The sequence below is a fragment of the Anomaloglossus baeobatrachus genome, chromosome 5 (genome assembly GCF_048569485.1).
Source record: "Anomaloglossus baeobatrachus isolate aAnoBae1 chromosome 5, aAnoBae1.hap1, whole genome shotgun sequence".
NCBI classification, from domain to species: Eukaryota; Metazoa; Chordata; class Amphibia; order Anura; family Aromobatidae; genus Anomaloglossus; species Anomaloglossus baeobatrachus.
Window position 1 is genome coordinate 349,511,703 of NC_134357.1, and position 14,312 is coordinate 349,526,014.

A 14,312-nucleotide genomic window follows, 5' to 3' on the forward strand; every position below is an offset into this window, starting at 1 on the left:
GTCACACGGATATCACGCATGCACACAGGTGGTCTAAACAGAATGTGCCACACATGCATTTTTTTTTTTATTTTTTTTTTTTAAATGGATGTGTGAAGGGAACCTTAGAAAAACTTTTTCTTTATCGTTCCTATGGGAGACCCAGACATTGGGTGTATAGCTTCTGCCTCCGGAGGACACACAAAGTACTACACTAAAAAGTGTAGCTCCTCCCTCTGAGCATATACACCCCCTGGATAACCAGATCTAGCCAGTTCATTGCTTTGTGTTCAGGAGGCATACATCCACACATGCATTCTCATCTGATTTTTCATTTTTGGAAAGTTTTTGAAGAAAAGCGGGTCCAAGCCTGGACTCCCGACATGTCCCTTCTCACCCCACTGTGTCGGCGGTGTTGTTAAGGTTGATTCCAAGGCTGGAGCCTTACATGCCGCGCTCCTTCACCATCCCTCGGGCTCTGGCTTGAAGTGGGAGCCAGCACGGTTCTCCTTGCTTTGCAGGAGACCGGTCTTCATCCGCAGCCCTTCAGGATCCTGCTGGACGGAGCACTCATCCCCAGGGACTTGGAACCCTGCGTCTCAGCAAGCTAAGTACCTGAGACGTTTATATCCGGGGGTCCCGGTACTTTATTATGGTGGTAGAGTGTGCTGTGTAACTTTTCTGACATTTCCGGCTGGTTCTCTGGTTGTCGCCTGAGAACCGCGCCGATGGTGCCTGCGCGCCGGCCGCATCGCTCAAATTTAGGCCCCTGCTTCGCCGGAGGCCTACTTTTGATTTCACTGCCCTCGCATGTCAATCATGCAGAGGGACAGTGCGGCTCCGCCCAGCGGCCGTTCGGCACAGGGGAGGGACACTCCTCTCTGAGTACATGTCCCCTCCCCTGTAAGTCTCCTTGGCCCTCCAGATCCCGCTCTCAGAGCAGGTCCCGCCCCCTCTCCTCGCTCCGGCGCCGTTTTATCAGCGTTTTTCTCTGCGATCAGCGCTGGCTGCAGCATCCCTGCTAAGCTGCTTGGGGGTCCGGGCTGTGGGATCTGGAGGCCACACAAACGGTCTGGTAAGCCACAACCTCCGGTTGTGGACCTTCTTATATACTCTCTGGGGGTCATTCTGGCTCAGAGCCCCCACTCCAGCAGCATGACAATGCCTCAGCCTGGAATCGCACCCACAGTGGTCCCTCCAGCTGCTCCGGCTCCGGTGGCTGAACCCCCGGCTTGGGTAGAATCCTTCTCTAGGTCAATCTCCCAGTCTTTTGCCGACTCCATGGGACAGCTGTCCCGGACTTTGCTGAACATGCATCAGCCCCCTTCTCAGGGCGCCTCTGCTGCTAGGGCTCTCTCAGCGGCGCTCACAGAGGATTCTTCATCTGGTCCCAGACCCCGTCCTCCTAAAAGGAGACGCAGGGTCCCCTCTCCTTCCTCGTCCCGCGGCTCTGATTCAAGAGCTGACTCGCAGGACGAGGAGGATGCCTTTACTGGGGGCTCGGAGGCTACCTCCATGTGCCCCATTGATCTGTCCGAAAGTGACTCAGATGTTAGTGATTTGATTGCGTCCATTAATTCTGTACTGGACCTCAATCCGCCAGTATCAGAGGAGCAACCCTCTCTGGCAGAAAAGCACCAGTTTACCTTGCCTAAGAGGACAAGGAGTGTGTTCTTTAACCACTCCAGTTTTCAGGCCACTGTGACCAAGCCTAGGGCCTGTCCTGACAAACTCTTCCCAAAGCGTGGTTCTGATGACCATTTTCCCTTTCCACCTGAGGTGGTCAAGGAGTGGGCTCATTCACCAAAGGTAGACCCTCCGGTGTCTAGACTCTCAGCCCGGACAGTTGTATCAGTGGCTGATGGCACCTCTCTTAAGGATTCCACTGACCGCCAGGTTGACCTTCTGGCCAAATCTGTATATGAGGCGGCAGGGGCCTCGTTCTCCCCATCTTTTGCAGCAGTGTGGGCTCTCAAAGCCATCTCTGCTTCTCTAGAGGAGATGCATTCCCTCACCAGGGAATCTATGCCCGAAATGGTTGCCTTAACTTCCCAAGCTTCAGCTTTTTCATCCTATGCCATGTCTGCCATGCTGGAGGCTTCTCACCGCACTGCGGTGGCTTTGGCTAATTCCCTCGCTATTCGCAGGATCTTGTGGCTTCGAGAGTGGAAGGCAGATGCTTCTTCAAAGAAGTACCTTGCTGGGCTCCCTTTTGCTGGATCCAGGCTATTCGGTGAACAACTGGATGAAATTATTAAGGAAGCTACTGGCGGGAAGAGTACTTCCATGCCACAAACTAAAACCAGGAAACCTGCCCAGGGTAGGAACCAGTCGAGGTTTCGTTCCTTTCGTTCCTCCAACTGGTCATCCTCTAAGCCCTCGGCCTCGTCCACTAACTCAGCCAAGGACCAAAAACCCAACTGGCGCACAAAGGCGCGTCCACAGAAGACCTCAGGAGCTGCTGCCACTAAGGCAGCCTCCTCTTGACTGTCTGGCCGCGCCAGCAACGTCCTTAGTTGGTGGCAGGCTTTCCCACTTTGGCGACGTGTGGTTTCAACACATCTCCGATCAGTGGGTGCGGGATATCATCTCCCACGGCTACAGGATAGAATTCTCTTCCAGCCCGCCAAACAGATTTTTTCTGTCAACTCCCCCCTGCTCCAAGGCCGCCGCCTTCTCACAGGCCGTGGCATCCTTGCAGGCCAACGGAGTAATTGTACCGGTTCCCGCCCGGGAACGGTTCAGAGGTTTCTACTCAAATCTCTTCCTAGTCCCCAAAAAGGACGGTTCCTTCCGGCCCATCCTGGATCTCAAGCTTCTCAACAAGCATGTTCAGGTGCGACACTTTCGCATGGAGTCTCTGCGATCAGTCATTGCCTCAATGACCCAAGGAGATTTCCTGGCATCCATCGACATCAGAGATGCCTATCTGCATGTGCCAATTGCAGTTTCACACCAGCGTTGGCTACGTTTTGCAATCGGAGAGGAACATTTCCAATTCGTGGCTCTCCCCTTCGGGTTAGCCACGGCCCCTCGAGTATTCACCAAGGTCATGGCAGCAGTGGTTGCGGTTCTGCACCTCCAGGGGTTGGCAGTGATTCCTTACCTGGACGACCTTCTAGTCAAGGCTTCATCCAGCGCAGACTGTCAGCGGAGTGTCTCGCTCACTCTCGCCACTCTAGCCCAATTCGGGTGGCTTGTCAATCTGCCCAAATCCACTCTGACTCCGACCCAGAGGCTCACGTACCTAGGGATACAGTTCGAGACTCTGCCGGCACTTGTGAAGCTGCCCTTAGTCAAACAGCAGTCCCTCCATCTGGCGGTGCGCTCTCTGCTGAGGCCCCGCCGTCATTCCATCAGGCACCTAATGCAGGTGCTGGGTCAGATGGTGGCGTCAATGGAGGCTGTTCCCTTTGCCCAGTTCCATCTGCGTCCTCTGCAGCTGGACATTCTCCGCTGTTGGGACAAGCGGACTTCCTCCTTGCACAGGCTAGTGGCTCTGTCGCCACAGACCAGGGGCTCCCTTCAGTGGTAGCTTCGGCCCCTCTCTCTGTCTCAGGGACGCTCCTTCCTGGCCCCGTCCTGGGTGATCCTCACCACGGATGCCAGTCTATCCGGCTGGGGAGCGGTATGTCTCCACCACCGAGCACAGGGCACTTGGACTCCGTCCGAATCAGCCCTCTCGATCAATGTGCTGGAAACCAGAGCTGTGCTTCTAGCTCTCCTAGCCTTTCACCACCTGTTGGCGGGCAAGCACATCCGAGTCCAGTCAGGCAACGCGACAGCGGTTGCCTACATCAACCACCAAGGCGGGACACGCAGCTGCCTGGCAATGTTGGAGGTTCAACGCATCCTTCAATGGACGGAGGACTCCAAGTCCACCATATCCGCAGTCCACATCCCAGGCGTGGAAAACTGGGAGGCAGATTATCTCAGCCGTCAAACCGTGGACAGTGGCGAGTGGTCCCTGCATCCGGCAGTGTTTCAGTCAATCTGCCGCAAGTGGGGCACTCCGGAAGTGGATCTAATGGCATCCCGGCACAACAACAAGGTTCCGGTTTACGTGGCTCGCTCCCACGATCCTCAGGCCTTTGCAGCGGACGCTCTGGTTCAAGATTGGTCCCAGTTTCGTCTGTCCTACGTGTTTCCCCCTTTAGCTCTCTTGCCCAGAGTTCTGCGCAAGATCAGAATGGAGGGCCGTCAGGTCATCCTCATTGCTCCAGACTGGCCCAGGCGAGCTTGGTACCCAGACCTGCTCCATCTGTCCGTAGAGGTGCCGTGGCATCTTCCGGACCGTCCAGACCTTCTCTCACAAGGTCCGTTTTTCCGCCAGAATTCTGCGGCTCTCAGATTGACGGCGTGGCTCTTGAGTCCTGGATCTTCACGGCTTCTGGTATTCCTCCTGAAGTCATCTCCACTATGACTCGGGCTCGGAAGTCTTCCTCGGCTAAAATCTATCATAGGACCTGGAGAATTTTCCTGTCCTGGTGTCGCTCTTCCGGCCATGCTCCTTGGCCTTTTTCCTTGCCGACCCTTCTGTCCTTTCTACAGTCCGGTCTGCAGCTAGGACTATCCCTCAATTCCCTCAAGGGACAAGTCTCGGCTCTGTCAGTGCTGTTCCAGCGGCGTATCGCCCGGCTGGCTCAGGTCCGCACCTTCATGCAGGGCGCGTCTCACATCATTCCGCCTTACCGGCGGCCCTTGGATCCCTGGGACCTCAATTTGGTCCTCACGGCCTTGCAGAAACCCCCCCTTTGAGCCTCTTAGGGAGGTTTCTTTGTCTCGTCTTTCACAGAAAGTGGTCTTTCTAGTGGCCACAACTTCCCTCAGGAGAGTCTCTGATTTGGCTGCGCTCTCTTCGGAGTCACCTTTTTTGGTATTTCATCAAGACAAGGTGGTTCTCCGTCCGACTCCGGACTTTCTCCCTCAGGTGGTTTCTCCTTTCCACCTTAACCAGGACATTTCCCTGCCTTCCTTTTGTCCGGCTCCTGTTCATCGCTTTGAAAAAGCGTTGCATACTCTGGATCTGGTGAGGGCGCTCCGGATCTATGTGTCTCGTACCGCTGTTCTTAGGCGGTGCACCTCTTTTTGTGCTAACCACAGGTCGGCGTAAGGGCCTCTCGGCTTCTAAGCCGACCTTAGTTCGTTGGATTAGGTCGGCCATTTCCGATGCCTACCAGTGTATTCAGGTGCCTCCCCCGCCGGGGATCAAGGCACACTCGACCAGAGCTGTCGGTGCCTCTTGGGCTTTCAGGCACCAGGCTACGGCTCAGCAGGTCTGTCAGGCTGCCACTTGGACTAGCCTGCATACCTTTTCAAAGCACTACCAAGTGCATGCTCATGCTTCGGCAGATGCGAGCTTGGGCAGACGCATCCTTCAGGCGGCTGTCGCCCATTTGTGAAGTTAGGCTCCGCCTACTTCTCAGTTTTTCTGTTTATTCCCACACATGGACTGCTTTGAGACGTCCCAATGTCTGGGTCTCCCATAGGAGCGATAAAGAAAAAGAGAATTTTGTTTACTTACCGTAAATTCTTTTTCTTATAGTTCTGTATTGGGAGACCCAGCACCTTCCCTGTTGCCTGTTGGCAGTTTCTTGTTCCGCGTGTTATCACCGGCTGTTGTCGTGGACAGAGTCTCCGGTTGTTCCGATTCTTGCTCTGTCTTTACTTGTGGGTGGCTATTCTCCTTCAGCTTTTGCACTAAACTGGCTAGATCTGGTTATCCAGGGGGTGTATATGCTCAGAGGGAGGAGCTACACTTTTTAGTGTGGTACTTTGTGTGTCCTCCGGAGGCAGAAGCTATACACCCAATGTCTGGGTCTCCTAATACGGAACTATAAGAAAAAGAATTTACGGTAAGTAAACAACAAAATTCTCTTTTTTTTTTTTTTTTTTTTGCCAGGAAATTGATAGCTACAAGATTGATGGGTAATTCTCCCCCAACATTAAGGGCCTGGGTTGATTCCGTAAACACAATTGAATATGAGGAAAAAGTGCATCATTATAGAGAGTGCCCTCAGAAATTTGTTAAGGTATGGGACATATGAAACTCATTGGCGCAGATGGTCTTGCACAATTGAGATGTCCCTTAGGCTATGTGCCCATGGGAGATTAAACCTGCGGATTTATCTGCAGAAAATCCACGGATTTTCTGGGTTTTCCAGATAAATCCGCAGGTTTCAGCATGTACAGACACTCCCCATATTATCCTATGGGACATGAGGAGTGCTGTGTCCATGCTGCGGATACGTGTGGCTGTGGAACATGCTGCGGAAATCCCGGCCCTCCACTATGGAGATAAAGGCCGGGACTTCCGCAGGTAAGCCGCATGAATGTCTGCAGGTTTACCACAGCTATTTCGCTGGAATCCCACAGCTAAAAATAGCTGCGGATTCCGGCGAGCAGCTGCGGGAAACCTGCGGATATATCCACAGGTACAAACTCCTGTGGGCACTGTTATACTACCAGATAAAGGTTACATATAGTTTGGAGATGTAGGGGGGAATCTTACAGGGGGCAGCATAAGGTTTTATTGCTATTGCTAGATCTGAACAGTTTAAATTCTGAGCTTGTAGTTCAGATTTGATGACAGAAGAATAACCTGTATATTGTTTTTATGCTTCAACACAAATTGGGATTTAATTGACTTGCTAATATCAAACTATGTAATGATGCATGAACCTGAGCAGATCCTTTATATATACCTTTTGAAGAACAACGCAGATTGCTGTACTTTTGCTTCATATTTCTGAATAAGTCCTTTGGAATGCATATATTATTGTTGTTTAACAGTTTTTAATAAAATTAAATTAATTAAAGAAACACAATTTATACTGAACCTTTTCCTGCAAACTATATATCAACGTTGTCAGCTATTCCTGGGCTGTAACAAGGAGCCTGCAACTTGGACTGCATTTCATGGTGAGCGGTTCCCTCTAAAGTACCTGTTTTAGTATGTTTTTCTTTCTCACACCTTTTATAAGCGCAAACATCCTATAACGAAACATTTACACGTGAAATTTGTACAAATTTGTTTCCACTGAAAATAGCTTAGGCCGTTGTTTTATAATGCATTTGTGTCATCAGGTGTACAAGGCGTCGTGGATGCGTACCGCCAAGCGTTGCCACAGGTCCGTCTGTATGGGCCAACAAACTTCTCTCCAATTATTAACCATGTGACCAGGTTTGCGGCTTCCGTGGCACAGCAGAAAACTGCATCTGTGAGTATACGAAAACCTTTATAGAAACATGTCTGTTGCACTTTTAAAAGGATTATCTGAGAAATCCTAAAGTTTTCGATAGCTGTGCTCCTACTCGTCATGAATTGTATCTGGTGTCACGTCTCGGGTGACCTGTTGTACCAAACTGCCTTAGACAAGGTTCCTGCTCTCCTGGGGCTCGTGTGACATAATGTCTTATGAGCCTTGCAATCAATCAGCAGCCGCTTCCCTCTCACTTTCGACAAAACTGTCACCCAGAAGAAGTGAGAGCTGTCTGCTGCTCTCTGATTTCCTCCGAATGTTGGTTATGTCCAAAGTAAGTGAGAGGGAAGTGGCCACTGATTAATTGTAGGTCTCATGAGCTATTACGTCACTTGAGCCCCCAGGAGAGCAGGCATAGACATCACTAGAACTGTTCTCGCACCGTAGGTGATTGTCTGTCATTATTTTACATGTGAGCAACTGTCTTGATTGATGAACAATCACTGGGGGCAATATACAAATGTTACGTGAACACAACATTTACTGCTTCTGCTCTATGGAGTCAATTAATAGAAGACAGACAATTTTTGGTTTCTTTGTCGCTCTATTGGGAGACCCAGACAATTGGGTGTATAGGCTATGCCTCCGGAGGCCGCACAAAGTATTACACCTAAAAGTGTTAAGCCCCTCCCCTTCTGCCTATACACCCCCCGTGCTCCCACGGGCTCCTCAGTTTTTTGCTTTGTGCGAAGGAGGCAGTCATGCACGCACAGCTCCACAGATTGGTCAGCAGCAGCTGCTGACTATGTCGGTTGGAAGAAAAGTGGGCCCATATAGGGCCCCCAGCATGCTCCCTTCTCACCCCACTCTTGTCGGCGGTGTTGTTAAGGTTGAGGTATCCATTGCGGGTACGGAGGTTGGAGCCCACATGCTGTTTTCCTTCCCCATCCCCCTCAGGGCTCTGGGTGAAGTGGGATCCTATCGGTCTCCAGGCACTGAGACCGTGCTTCATCCACAACTCCTGTGGAGCCTGCTGGATAGGAGCCGGGTACCGTTCAGGGACATGGCCCTGCTACTTGAAGGTACTCTGTATCCCTGTGGGGACCGCGCACGGCAACATCTCAGCTTTGCTGGGTGTGCTAGTGCACCGGGGACCGCGGCGCTGACCGGGTTAAACTGTGCCATTACACACTCAGCGTCGCTGAGTGTGTTTATATGTAGGGGCTACCGCGCTAACCGCCGCTGCCATGGGAAACTGCGGCGCGGCTGGGACTTGTAGTTCGCCGGGGACTTCGGCGCCGGCCGCGCTTTTACGGCGGCCACGCTTATACTCGAGTCCCCGGCTTTCTTGCGGCCTAGTTTCCTTTTCTCCCGCCCCCAGCCCTGACAGGCAGGGGAAGGGCGGGACGCTGCACGGAACGAGCAGCACTGAGGGCTGGAGTATGCTTTGCATACTCCACCCCCCTCACTGTGCACAGTGTGAGCACCAGTTCCCGCACTTTCTCGGCCACGCCCACGGCTCCCTCCTCTCGTCAGGACGCCGCAGCCATTCCTGTCAGCTCCTCCGACGCTGCAGAGAGGGACAAACCCTGGGAGACCCAGACACGGTCTCTGGTGGCCTCACAACCGCTTTAGGCGGGTGGTAAGCAGCACCTGTGGTGCTAGCCCCATGGTGCTGTAGTGTATTGATACATTATTTGTTTATAGTATATACTTTACACTGTATGAGCACAGTTCATTCTGGCTATATACCCTATTGTGTTGCTCAGGGAAAACAATAGCATGGCGCCCACAAAAGGCAGGGGTGCCAAAACACAGGCTTATTATGCTGCCTGCGCCGCTTGTACGACCCAGCTGCCGGCGGGTTCCATTGACCCTCATTGTGTGCAATGTTCGGCCCCTGTGGCACTTTCGCAGCCAGAGCCTCTGCTAAGAGGAGCCCAGGGGGAGCCACCTGTTGACACTGTCCAGGTGACGGGGACGGAGTTTGCAAAACTCTCTGAGACTATGGCTAAGATACTAGAAGCCTTGCAGTCCAGGCCGGTATCTCAGCAAAGGGACTCTGTTGAATCATTGTTCCCTGGCCCCCCTCAGTTGGACCAACAATGTCCTCCAGGGGTATCTCATACATCCCAGGCTGAGGGTTCTGACTTAGACCCCAGCCCCAGACCGACTAAGCGGGCTCGCTTAGAATTTCCCTCGACATCATATTGTTCAGGGTCTCAGCGGGGGGAATCTCTGGTTGATGAAGCGGAGACAGTTGATCAGGATTCTGATCCTGAGGGCGCTCTCAATCTTAATACTCCAGACGGGGACGCCATAGTGAACGATCTTATTGCGTCCATCAATCAACTGCTGGATATTTCTTTGTCGCTCCTAATTGGGAGACCCAGACAATTGGGTGTATAGCTACTGCCTCCGGAGGCCACACAAAGTATTACACTTAAAAGTGTAAGGCCCCTCCCCTTCTGGCTATACACCCCCCCGTGGGATCACGGGCTCCACAGTTTTATGCTTTGTGCGAAGGAGGTCAGACATGCACGCATAGCTCCACTGTTTAGTCAGCAGCAGTTGCTGACTATGTCGGATGGAAGAAAAGAGGGCCCATACGGGGGCCCCCAGCATGCTCCCTTCTCACCCCACTTTCTGTCGGCGGTGTTTGTTAAGGTTGAGGTACCCATTGCGGGTACGGAGGCTGGAGCCCACATGCTGATTCCTTCCCCATCCCCATTAGGGCTCTGGGTGAAGTGGGACTTGACCGGTCTCCGGGCACTGAGACCGTGCTCCATCCACAGCCCCTGGAGGATCTGCTGGATACGGAGCGGAGTTTCCTCAGGGACAGGACCCTGCTTCATTAAGGTACTCCGTGTCCCCGTGCTTACCGCACGCACACTGCAGCATTGCTGGGTGTGTTAGTGCGCCGGGGTAAACAGCGCTGCTGCGCTTGTGCCGTTACTCACTACAGCTCTGCTGAGTGAGGAGACTTAGTACGATCGGCCGATCCGGCCGCTGGGGTCAGTGTTTACTGCGTCGCGGCTGGGATTTGTGGTGCGCCGGGGACTTCCGCGCTGGCCGTGCATATATGACGGCCGCGCTAGATTACTACAGTCCCCGGCTTTTGCGGCCTAGTTCGTATCGTTCCCGCCCCCAGACCTGCCAGTCAGGAGGAGGGCGGGACGCTGTACAGACCAGCAGCGCTAAGAGCTGGAGTCTGTTTTACATACTCCAGCCCTCACACTAGGCACAGTGGGACGCAGTTTCCCGCACTTTTGTTTGTGGCACGCCCACGGTCCGCCCCTCTTCACAGGACGCCGGCAGCCATTCCTGCCTGCACGCTGAGCTGCAGAGGGGAGGCTGGGAGACCCAGACAAGGGATTCTACGACCTCACACCCGCTTTTCAGCGGGCGGTAAGCAGCCCTCAAGGGCTCTCCCCCACTTGTGCCATAGTGTACTTTGTATTTTGTGCTGGCAATACTTTACACTGTACGGTCGCTGGTGATTTTCTGCTATATACCCTCCTTAGATTTCTCAAGGAGACAACAGCATGTCGTCCGCAAAAAGCAAAAGTGCCAAGGCACGGACTTTATGTGCTGCCTGTACCGCATGTGGGGCTGCTCTACCGGCAGGTTCCACTGACCCCCATTGTGTGCAGTGCTCGGCCCCTGTGGCAATTGCTCAGCCGGGGCCTCTGCTAGAGGTGACCCAGGGAGAACCACCTGTGAATGCTGTCCAGGTGACAGGGACGGAGTTTGCAGCTTTTGCTGACAGATTGTCTATGACTATGTCTAAAATTATTGAAACATTGCAGTCTAGACCAGTAACTCAGACCATGGGCACTGTTGGTACATTGCCCCCTGGTCCCCCTCAGCTGGAACACTTCCTAGCTCCGGGGGTGTCACATGCACCCCAGGGTGACGGCTCTGACTCGGACGACAGTCCCAGACAACCTAAGCGGGCTCGCTATGAGCGACCCTCAACTTCATCACACTGGTCAGGGTCCCAGCGGGACGACTCTCTGTGTGATGAGGCGGATGTAACTGATCAGGATTCTGATACTGGGGCCGCTCTCAATCTAGATACCCCGGATGGTGACGCCATAGTGAATGATCTTATAGCGTCCATCAATAAGATGTTAGATATTTCTCCACAAGCTCCTCCTGCGGAGGAGGCAGCTTCACAGCAGGAGAAATTCCATTTCAGGTATCCCAAGCGTAAATTAAGCACTTTTCTGGACCACTCTGACTTTAGAGACGCAATCCAGAAACACCACGCTTATCCAGATAAGCGTTTCTCCAAACGGCTTAAAGATACGCGCTATCCTTTTCCCCCTGACGTGGTCAAGGGCTGGACACAGTGTCCCAAGGTGGACCCTCCAATCTCCAGGCTTGCAGCCAGATCTCTAGTTGCAGTGGAAGATGGGGCGGCACTTAAAGATGCCACTGACAGACAGATGGAGCTCTGGTTAAAATCCATCTATGAAGCTATTGGAGCGTCGTTGGCGCCAGCATTCGCTGCCGTATGGGCACTCCAAGCTATTTCAGCTGGCCTTACACAGGTCGACACGGTCACACGTACATCTGCTCCGCAGGTGGCACCATTGACCTCTCAAATGTCTGCATTCGCGTCTTACGCGATTAATGCTGTCCTAGACTCTACGAGCCGTACGGCGGTGGCGTCAGCCAACTCCGTGGTTTTACGCAGAGCCCTGTGGTTGAGAGAATGGAAGGCAGATTCTTCTTCCAAGAAGTGCTTAACCAGTTTGCCTTTTTCTCGTGACCGATTGTTTGGTGAGCGTTTGGATGAAATCATTAAACACTCCAAGGGTAAGGATTCAGCCTTACCGCAACCCAGACAAAACAAACCCCAACAGAGGAGGGGACAGTCTGGTTTTCGGTCCTTTCGAGGCTCAGGCAGGTCCCAATTCTACTCGTCCAAAAGGACTCAAAAGGATCAGAGGAGCTCAGATTCTTGGCGGACTCAATCACGCCCAAAAAAGCCAGCCGGAAGAACCGTTACCAAGACGGCTTCCTCATGACTCTCAGCCTCCTCTCTCCGCATCCTCGGTCGGTGGCAGGCTCTCCCGCTTTGGCGACATTTGGCTGTCACAGGTCAAAGACCGTTGGGTGAGAGACATTCTGTCTCACGGGTACAGGATAGAGTTCAGCTCTCGTCCTCCAACTCGTTTCTTCAGAACTTCTCCACCGCCCGACCGAGCCGATACTCTGCTGCAAGCGGTGTCCGCTCTAAAGGCGGAAGGAGTGGTGACTTCCGTTCCTCTTCAGGAACAAGGCCACGGTTTTTACTCCAATTTGTTTGTGGTGCCAAAGAAAGACGGGTCGTTCCGTCCCGTCCTGGATCTAAAGCTGCTCAACAAACACGTAAAAACCAGGAGGTTCCGGATGGAATCTCTCCGCTCCGTTATCGCCTCAATGTCTCAAGGAGATTTCCTAGCATCAATAGACATCAAGGATGCTTATCTCCACGTGCCGATTGCACCAGAGCATCAGCGTTTTCTACGCTTCGTTATAGGAAGCGTACACCTGCAGTTCGTAGCTCTACCTTTCGGGCTGGCGACAGCCCCTCGGGTCTTCACCAAGGTCATGGCAGCAGTAGTAGCAGTCCTGCACTCGCAAGGTCACTCTGTGATCCCGTATTTAGACGATCTACTTATCAAGGCACCCTCTCAAGAGGCATGCCAACACAGCCTGAACGTGGCACTGAAGACTCTCCAGAGTTTCGGGTGGATCATCAACTTTTCAAAGTCAAATCTAACCCCGACCCAATCACTAATATATCTTGGCATGGAGTTTCATACTCTCTCAGCGATAGTGAAACTTCCACTGGACAAACAGTGCTCGCTACAGACAGGGGTGCAATCTCTCCTGCAGGGCCAGTCGCACCCCTTGAGGCGCCTCATGCACTTCCTAGGGAAGATGGTAGCAGCAATGGAAGCAGTTCCTTTTGCGCAGTTTCATCTGCGTCCATTACAATGGGACATTCTCCGCCAATGGGACGGGAAGTCGACGTCCCTCGACAGGGAGGTCTCCCTCTCTCAGGCAGCCAAGGAATCTCTCCGGTGGTGGCTTCTTCCCACCTCATTGTCAAAAGGAAAGTCGTTCCTACCCCCATCCTGGGCGGTGGTCACGACAGATGCGAGTCTATCAGGGTGGGGAGCAGTGTTTCTCCACCACAGGGCTCAAGGTACGTGGACTCGGAAAGAGTCCACCCTTCAGATCAATGTTCTGGAAAACAGAGCAGTCTATCTTGCCCTACAAGCCTTCCAACAGTGGCTGGAAGGCAAGCAGATCCGAATTCAGTCGGACAACTCCACAGCGGTGGCATACATCAACCACCAAGGGGGAACACGCAGTCGGCAAGCCTTCCAGGAAGTCCGGCGGATTCTGACGTGGGTGGAAGACACGGCATCCACCATATCCGCAGTCCACATCCCAGGCGTAGAAAACTGGGAAGCAGACTTTCTCAGTCGCCAGGGCATGGACGCAGGGGAATGGTCCCTTCACCCGGACGTGTTTCAGGAGATCTGTCGCCGCTGGGGGATGCCGGACGTCGACCTGATGGCGTCACTGCACAACAACAAAGTCCCGGTTTTCATGGCACGGTCTCACGATCACCGAGCTCTGACGGCAGACGCCTTAGTTCAAGATTGGTCGCAGTTCCGGCTACCGTATGTGTTCCTACCTCTGGCATTGTTGCCCAGAGTGCTCCGCAAAATCAGGTCCGACTGCCACCGCGCCATTCTCGTCGCTCCAGACTGGCCAAGGAGGTCGTGGTACCCGGATCTGTGGCACCTCACGGTAGGCCATCCGTGGGCACTACCAGACCGTCCAGACTTGCTGTCTCAAGGGCCATTTTTCCATCTGAATTCTGCGGCCCTGAACCTGACTGTGTGGCCATTGAGTCCTGGATCCTAGCGGCCTCAGGTTTATCTCATGAAGTGGTTGCCACCATGAGACAGGCTAGGAAGCCATCCTCCGCCAAGATCTACCACAGGACGTGGAGGATATTCCTATCTTGGTGCTCTGCTCAGGGAGTTTCTCCCTGGCCTTTTGCATTGCCTACTTTTCTTTCCTTCCTGCAGTCTGGGTTGGAAAAAGGTTTGTCGCTTGGCT

The 14,312-nt window shown here is 53.1% G+C and overlaps 1 protein-coding gene across 2 annotated transcripts in view; it reads left to right on the forward strand.

Moving 5' to 3' along the window:
- The window catches only part of CPNE1 (copine 1), a 121,366-nt gene that overhangs the window by 94,240 nt on the left and 12,814 nt on the right, over positions 1–14,312 (forward strand). For both annotated transcript variants that reach the window (XM_075349904.1, XM_075349903.1), the window contains exon 14: positions 7,066–7,199. In XM_075349904.1, the coding sequence (XP_075206019.1) occupies positions 7,066–7,199 (134 nt within the window). The remainder of the gene's footprint in view (positions 1–7,065; positions 7,200–14,312) is intronic.